The following is an 8,436-nucleotide window of genomic DNA, read 5'->3' as shown; positions in this document are numbered from 1 at the left end:
TACTACTGACGCCAGTGATTCGGCGATTGGGGGCGTGGTTCAGCAAGAGGATGACGAAGGTAGGAGACGCCAACTCCCCTATTTCAATCGCACTCTGAACGAACACGAGCGTCGTTACAGTACAATAGAGAGGGAGGCGTTAGCGGCAGTGTACGGTCTCGGGATCAATCGCCCGCTGATTATGGGATACCCGGTAAGACTTTTGATCGATCACAGACCGTTGGTCTGGCTCTTCACTGCTAAGGGCACAAACACTCGGATTCTCCGGTGGCAAATGGCGATCGCCGACTTCGATATCGAAGTCACATATATCCCAGGAAGACTGAATGTTGTCGCGGACGCACTCTCTCGGATACGGGGGGCTGACCATCCTATAGATGATTTCATAATTTCCCACATATCCACGCGTGGACGGGGTAACTCTGAGCCAAATTCTGAGGAGGATACCATCACGTGAGACCAGGTAACCATCTGCAAGGAGCAAGATGCCCACCCTGATTGGGGTCGGATTAAAGAGTACCTCCGAGGGGCCACGTCAGGAGTTCCTAAAATTCCGCGCTTACGAGTTCCGATAGGGGAGTTTCGACTCCTACCCGACGGACTCCTATATCATGCGCGTAGAAATGCGTACCAGTTAGAGGAGCTTCGACTGGTATGCCCTGAAGGAGCAAAGGCAGCAGCCTTACGTATTGCACATTGCCTTCCTATGGCGGGCCATGGCGGGCCATGGCGGAGTCCAAGTTACTCTGGAACGGCTACAAAAATTTGCATTTTGGCCGAGAATGACGGAGGATGTGAAGGAATTCTTAAAGAAATGCAAAATCTGCATCATGTGTAAACCTTCCTATGACCTCCCAGCTCCACTTAGACAGTTCCCTGACGTAAACACTCCATTTGAAAGGGTCCATGTTGACCTTATTGGCCCATTAATCACCACCTTACATGGTGCGAAATACATTTTGACAGTTGTCGATGTTCTGACCCGCTTCTTGGTTGCTGTACCAATCAACTCTAAAGAAGCGCGGATTGTAGCCAAAGCCTTCCTGGACCACGTCCTGGCAATACATGGTGCTCCGAGACAGGTGATCTCTGATGGGGGAGGAGAATTCATAAACGACACGTTCAAAGAGGTGATGGAAATGGCGAACATCAAGCATCACAAGATCACTCCTTGCCATCCCTCGAGCAACGGGATCGTTAAGAGAGTCAATGGCACCATCATAAAAATCTTACGGTCCCTTGTGCAGGACAATCAAACAGGCTGGGATCAAATGCTCCCTTTAGCGGTCTTAGCCTACAATTCTGCATATCATAGAGTCCTGCGGGATTCCCCGTATTTCCTCTTGTTCCACAGAGACCCTGTCCTCCCTATAACGGAGTTCACGAGGCCAAATGTCCCATTGTATAATATGGACAAGTTATCGGCCGAAACAATGGCCGTAGCAAATTCATGTTTTGACCGGTGTCAACAGTTCATCGAAGCTGCCACAGTTGAAAGGCACACCAAACGGCCGAGGACACGCATAAAACAGCTTGCCCTTGGTGATAGAGTTTATGTCACAACAAGACCTAAACAGGGGGTAAGTAAAAAGCTACAACCATTGTTCCAGGGCCCATATAGGATCACCAAAAGGGTGAGTGATGTAATATACTCAATTAAAAATATAAAATCAGGACGTGAGTTCTCTGTCCACACGGACAGAATCCGGCAAGAAGGAAATCTCTCTGTGTGTGAGAACAAAAACGTAAGGAGAGCATTCCCCACACACGAGAAGGAACCCCTGGACCTCCAGGAGGATAATGGCGGCTCACATTAGCACGCCGATTCAAAGGTCTTATAACTGCTCCGTGTGTCACATAGCACGTGAGATGATCATTAGAACTATGTTTTTCTCATTTTCAGGTCTTCTTCTTTTGTCCATATTTGGTTTGCAAGGCCCCCCCCCAATTTTTTTTTAATAATAATAGTAATAATAATAATAATAATGATTAATAAACACAATCTTTGATAAAAAAAAAAAAATCTTTCTTTTTTTTTCTTTTTTTCTTTTTTATGTCGGCGCCCACGCCATCCATGGAAACAAATTTCTGCCGTCTCTTTTTGTACTTCTCCACATATTCCCCATTCACCCCGAGTCGGAACAGCAATTTCCTGCCAGCGGGGGACCACCATGGAACAGCACGTCGCATCATCACAGGCGAGAACGTGGAGCATGGAACAGCTCTATGAGATCACTGGCAAGGCGCGTAGTGCATTATTATCCTACTGTTAGCAATTTTCTTGATAATAATGACTCTTGATAATAGTGTATTCTGTACATATCCATTGTGGTTATGATCCACGCATATACCCCTCCTGTGCAAAAGTTAATGCTGCTGATATTTTTTACAGATCTACGAAGGACAAAATTGCAGCCAGCAGCATTATGAGCACCAGCGCGGAGTTCCCACCACGTTGACAGAAGGACCTCACGCCTACGCACGACCAACACATCTGCTCCGTTCTCTTCTTCCTATTTTTTTTTTTTTTTTTTTTTTTTTTTTTTTGCATTACCATTATATTTTTTGTTGGCACGTGTGTCGCGAAGGGTTTTTTCATCGATGTGATTGCTGTCTTTAGGGAACGCACTTTGGTGTGTTACCTCCTGACGCGTACGCATCGATTTTTCCCTCACGCCAGAGTAGATTGTTTTTTTGTTGTTTCGGTAGTCGTTGACTTTTTGGCGGGGGGAGGAATGTGGCAAGTTGGTTTTGGCGCGTATGGTGACCCAGAGAGTGGCGTGGCTTGGACCTGGTTTGGCGCCAAAGAGTGGCGTGGCTTGGACCTGGTTTGGCGCCAAGAAGTAGCGTGGTTTGGTCAGTGCCCACGCGGAATGCTGGTCAGTGCCCACACGGAGTGCCCACGCGGACAATGAACGCACCCTTGTCCGGGCTGATTCCGCCCACCGTAGACCGCGTGGGGTAGGCCTAGAAGTTGATTGGACCACGCATAGCATCTGGCCGCTGGGCAGCTTTAAAAGGCAAGGACTCCAAGCACTGAAGGTCAGTTCAATCGTGTAGGTCCAGGGAACAGACGCGACGCGGTGTCAGCTGACAGTGAAGCAGTCCATACGCCACGTGTAAGGCAATCTCCAGAGTAAGTACTTGCCACAGTTCAGTGTCCCCTTATAGTCAGACTCCGAAACATTTGAGACATAATAAAGAGAGCCAACCCACCTGTGTTTAATATAGCCCAGCTCTGTGCCAGTCCTGGCCGAGTGGTATGTCAACATACCACACATACAAGTCTCCCTTGCAGAGAACATCCGGTACTTGTGGGCAATGGCATACACCTCAAGAGCCTGTTTAACAGACTCTAGATCCATCTGATCCACGTAAATGTGATCCAAAAGTTTCTGGAAAGCATGAGGGGAATCCTTTGGAAGGATGAGCTCCTTCTCAGTAGCCAGGGGTCCCATCAGCATGGTGCCAAACACAGAGGAGCTCATAGACAGGATCACCCTGTGGGCCTGGGGGAGTCATGGATTACTTCAAAGTCTTCTTTGGGCAACTAGTATGAAAGCCTCATCCACCTTCCTGAAGGAGGAAATTTTGAATGCGAGTCCCCCCAGACCTACCTTGAAGGTTAACTCATACTCTGGAAATACAATGTCTAGGTCACTGTTCTCATCCGGTGTGTACATATACTGCAGACGCTCCTTACTATTCTTCATTAAAAGCTGCCACTCCTTGCCCGTTCCTGAATTGGCCATTTTAGCTCTTCAATTGCTGTCTGAAAATATCCTATGATTTAGTTATGTCAATGAAAACACTCGCATAACCACTGGCCTTTCCATCAGTGATTCCCTGGTTGAATATACTTGTATGGCGCATAATTTGAATTATGCGTCCTTATTTCAAAACAATCTATTTTGATGTGAACTGCATTCCAACACCTATATTCTGTCTTATCCAATATAAATTCATCAACAGTGTTACTGTTTTATTGCTAAATGGTGTCATGAGCACAATCATGCAAGTGTGGTTATCAGGTGCGGGAGGGTTCTTTCTATGGGGCTTATGTCTGGGGGTTGTTTTTGGAGTATTGAGTTTGATGGACTGTCTTGAAGCACTTGTTTAGTGATTTAAGTGTATGTGCTTTTTCTCCAGATGTTTTCTGTGGTATAAGCAGTCTCTTATAATATTTGAGTAATATGGTCCTGTTTATTTATTTTTTTTTTTTCATTCTGTTAAAGGTGCTTCTAAAACATAGTGTGCAGGGTGTATAGTGTGTAGGGTTTTGGTGAGTTCCTGTTCATTTTCAAGTAGTTTTCTATGGGGAGGATTTCGGTTTCTGTATGCAGGTATCCAATAGGGGTGGTTATGGTGAATCCTGTCATTAATCTTAGTGTTCCATTCTGTATACACATTAATACATATATGCATACCATGGGAATAATAAGAAAATGGGAACCTTTCTTGACATTTACAACCTGGGACTGAACAAATATGTAAAGATTAATGGAAGGAAACAGAAACAGGCCTGGTTCAAAAAAGAGTGTGAGATTGGAAAAATGTAATTTTCGCAGGAAAATTAATATTTCCCTGATACAAACCTGAGGTACTCCTTACCAAAGGATACTTTCGCGTAGCGCAAGTTTTCTACCGCTAAACACTGTGTGTTGTTTTAAAAACACCTCACTCCGTGGGGCTGGGCAACGGTTATCCTCAGTAAGGGGCCCTACTAGGGCAAGGGGGGGCCCCCCTTCCCCCACAAGCCTAGCACGCTAAACTCCATTCTCTGAGCCAGGTATGAAATTAATCACAAGGTTTGACAGGCAAGGGAGAAGGAACTATTAGAGGGGTGGCTGAGGAGGGCCATTAGAGGTAAGGAGTACCTCAGGTTTCATATTCAGCTCACTACTGAGGTTGAGTCTCACGGCCGCCTACCTTTTCTGGACTCCGAAATAATAAAAAACTGTAAAGAATCTCTTTTCAGAGTTTACAGGAAGCCCACAAATAAAGACGATTTAATACACTTCTACAGCGCACATGATGAAAGAACAAAAACAGAAGTGGTAATAGGTTTCTTCCTTAGAGCACTGAGAATTTGCAGTGTTGGATCTGTTGGTATATTCCTTAATCGTTTTTATACTCGGCAGCTACACAATAGACCATAATCTATTCAATTTTCTCACAACTATTCAATAGATTCAATGTTTAACAATGGCGGGTGAGCAGCGAAGTTTGGCTACTGATACGTCACACTTCCGAAATTTTCTGATGATAGCCGAAGCTGTTTTCGAAGTGGAGACGGTCTAATCAAAGTTGAAAAATAGTTTCTGTTGCCTAAATTCAATTTTAAGAGCAAAAATATTTAATGGGAATGATCGGCAATGCTTGTTTATTTACTTTCCTTGGAGTTTTGAGAAAAAAAAAGTATCTCACTTGTGTATTGTGACCTTTGAACTGCGAAAGCTGTTTTGTTTATTCATTTATACTCGTACTGTGTTGATTTTATTTTTCTACTGTACTAGATTTTTAGATATTGAATTTTAGTATAGATAAATCACAAGGACTGATGTAATAATTTCTTGATCCCCCAGCACTGAAAAAATAGCAACAGACAGTGTACTGGCGTAGGGTTGCCGTTTCGTAGAATTTTGTACCAAAACGTTGAAAAATAGCGGCATGTGGCAACTGCACAAGGGCATGAGGAATTTTTTTCTACATATCAGTGGGCTGTTCAAAACATTCAAAAACTCAAACTTTTGTTTAAAAATCATAGAACTAGTTATCAAATAATAAATGGTACATCAAAATATGACTTTTATTGGTAATTGTGTTACTTATGAAATATTGCACCCCAAAAGATACGTTATCGGCTGAAAGAAACCTGCACAGCGAAGCTATAGCGATAATCCCATACCACACTCCTGGTCATATGGCCATTTCCCGAAGGTTGAGTGTGGTTTGAATTTTCCGCCAAAATCATCGGAAATTTAAAATTCCCGGCTCTGTGCAGGCATGCGCATTGTCGACCCCACCTCCCCCTCCCTATCCCCTCCCTTCTTACCCGGCTAGCTCGAGCCGGGCGTCGCGTCACTTAGATCGCGGAAACGGGACGGAGTGGTTAACTCGCTGCCCACATGGGAGCAGGCGGTCCCGTTTCCTGCTGGTTAATCGTCTGTTAGTTTTATCGCTTTCCGCTTGGCTGCTGGTTTGTCCCATTCTTCGACTTTGATTTTATACGAGCACAATCCGTCCCCGTCTTCGAGCCGTCCCTGGTAAACAACCCGGGTCCTCTCGGAGGACAGGGGACGTGTCTTATGGTACGGAGTGTGGCGCCTCCAGGGTCATCAGGCCTCTCGGCAGCGCCATACCTCCGACCATCATCGGTCCTCTGTTGCCTCACGGTTTGTATCAGCCCCTAGGCGTAGACTTTGACCATATACGATCGCAATACGTCCGTCTCCAGGCCGTCCGTGGTAAGAACCCGGGCCTCTTTGAAGACAGGGGGACGTGTCTTATGGTACGGAGTGTGGCGCCCCCCAGGGTCATCGGGCCTCTCGGCAGCGCCATACCTCCGACCATCATCGGTCCTCTATTGCCTCACGGGTTGTATCAGGCCCTAGGCGTAGACTTTGACCATATACGATCGCAATACGTCCCCGTCTCCAGGCCGTCCGTGGTAAGAACCCGGGCCTCTTTGAAGACAGGGGGACGTGTCTTATGGTACGGAGTGTGGCGCCCCCCAGGGTCATCAGGCCTCTCGGCAGCGCCATACTTCTGACCATCATCGGTCCTCTATTGCCCCATGGTTTGTATCAGGCCCTAGGCGTAGACTTTGACCATATACGATCGCAATACGTCCCCGTCTTCAGGCCGTCCGTGGTAAGAACCCGGGCCTCTTTGAAGACAGGGGGACGTGTCTTATGGTACGGAGTGTGGCGCCCCCCAGGGTCATCAGGCCTCTCGGCAGCCCCAAACCTCCGGTCATCAATGGTCCTCTAACAGCCTCATAGCTTGCTTCGTCAGGCCCTAGGCGTAGACTTTGACCTTATACGATCGTAATCCGTTCCCCATACGTCTTCGGGTCGTCCGCGGTAAGAACCCGGGCCTCTTTGAAGACAGGGGGACGTGTCCTATGGTACGGAGGGGGTGCCCCCGAGGGTCATCAGGCCTCTCGGCAGCCCCATACATCCGACCAATAATGGTCCTCTAACGCCTTAATGGCTCCCTTTGTGAGGCCCTAGGCGTAGACTTTGACCTTTTCCACTCGTAATCCGTTCCCCATACGTCTTCGAGTCGTCCGTGGTAAGAATCCGGGCCTCTCGGAGGACAAGGGGACGTGTCCTATGATACGGAGGGTGACGCCCCGAGGGTCATCAGGCCTCGGCAGCCCCATACCTTCGACCAATAATGGTCCTTTAACGCCTTATAACTTTCTTTGTCAGGCCCTAGGCGTAGACTTTGACCTTTTCCACTCGTACTCCGTTCCCCATACGTCCTCAAGTCGTCCGTGGTAAGAACCCGGGCCTCTTGGAGGACAAGGGGACGTGTCTTATGATACGGAGGGTGGCTCCCCGAGGATCATCAGGCCTCGGCAGCCCCATACCTCCGACCTTCAATGGTCTTCTAACGCCTCACGGCACCACCCTCCTTCCAAGTTTCTTAAAAAAAAAAAAAAAAAAAAAAAAAAAAAAAAAAAAAAAAAATCACCACCCAGTCCTTCTCATGAGCCACAGCCAACCTCTTATCAACTTCACTTGGCTTGAGTTTAAAGATGACTTACCTGATGTTCCACCCCCAAGTAAAACACAAAAGAACTTTAGACTTAGGGAGTCTAGTGTTAGTTAAAATGAGTATAAATTAGTTCAAAGAAACTACAATCATTTAGTGTAATGAGAAGAGGAAAATCAGTTTTAAATAGTACAGTTTAAGTTGGCGCAAAGTGCTAGGTATTACATAAATAAAATGCCTTGACCTTGAAAAAAAAACACAGGTCGAAATGGACATGACTTCTCCTATTCAACTTAAGTTAATATATAGTCATGATGGTCAAGAATTTTACCATGTTGAAATTAATTTCAACGCTCACTGTAACTCAGATCGAAATGACCATGACTTTTCCTATTCAACTTAAGCTAATCTACAGTCATGATGGTCGAGAATTTTACCATGTTAAAATTAATTTCGACGCGCACTGTGACTCAGGTCGAAATGGACATGACTTTTCCTATTCAACTTAAGCTAATCTATAGTCATGATGGTCAAGAACTTTACCATGTTAAAATTAATTTCAACGCTCACTGTGACTCAGGTCGAAATGACCATGACTTTTCCTATTCAACTTGAGCTAATCTACAGTCATGATGGTCGAGAATTTTACCATGTTAAAATTAATTTCGACGCTCACAGTGACTCAGGTGGAAATGGACATGACTTTTCCTATTC

General features: G+C 45.9%; 1 protein-coding gene across 1 annotated transcript; it reads right to left on the bottom strand.

Annotated features, from left to right (window-relative positions):
- Positions 1–2,063: 2,063 nt before the first annotated feature.
- Positions 2,064–3,725, bottom strand: LOC143034140 (BTB/POZ domain-containing protein 6-B-like). Its single transcript, XM_076200087.1, has 2 exons — positions 3,618–3,725; positions 2,064–3,509 (listed from the first exon to the last, which is right to left on the bottom strand). Exons 1-2 carry the CDS (start codon positions 3,711–3,713, stop codon positions 3,087–3,089), a joined length of 519 nt encoding a protein of 172 aa, XP_076056202.1. The 5' UTR covers positions 3,714–3,725; the 3' UTR covers positions 2,064–3,086.
- Between the last annotated feature and the right edge of the window lie 4,711 nt (positions 3,726–8,436).

Source organism: Oratosquilla oratoria, chromosome 17 (assembly GCF_046742065.1).
Source record: "Oratosquilla oratoria isolate Oo_2021 chromosome 17, ASM4674206v1, whole genome shotgun sequence".
In the NCBI taxonomy this organism is placed as follows: domain Eukaryota; kingdom Metazoa; phylum Arthropoda; class Malacostraca; order Stomatopoda; family Squillidae; genus Oratosquilla; species Oratosquilla oratoria.
This window is presented reverse-complemented; position numbering and strand designations above follow the sequence as displayed.

Coding starts and splice junctions, on each gene's coding strand:
- LOC143034140 (XM_076200087.1), bottom strand. CDS start 3,713: ATGAAGAATAGTAAGGAGCGTCTGCAGTATATGTACACACCGGATGAG. Junction 3,510..3,617: donor AGTATGAGTTAACCTTCAAG/GTAGGTCTGGGG, acceptor TGACTCCCCCAG/GCCCACAGGGTGATCCTGTC.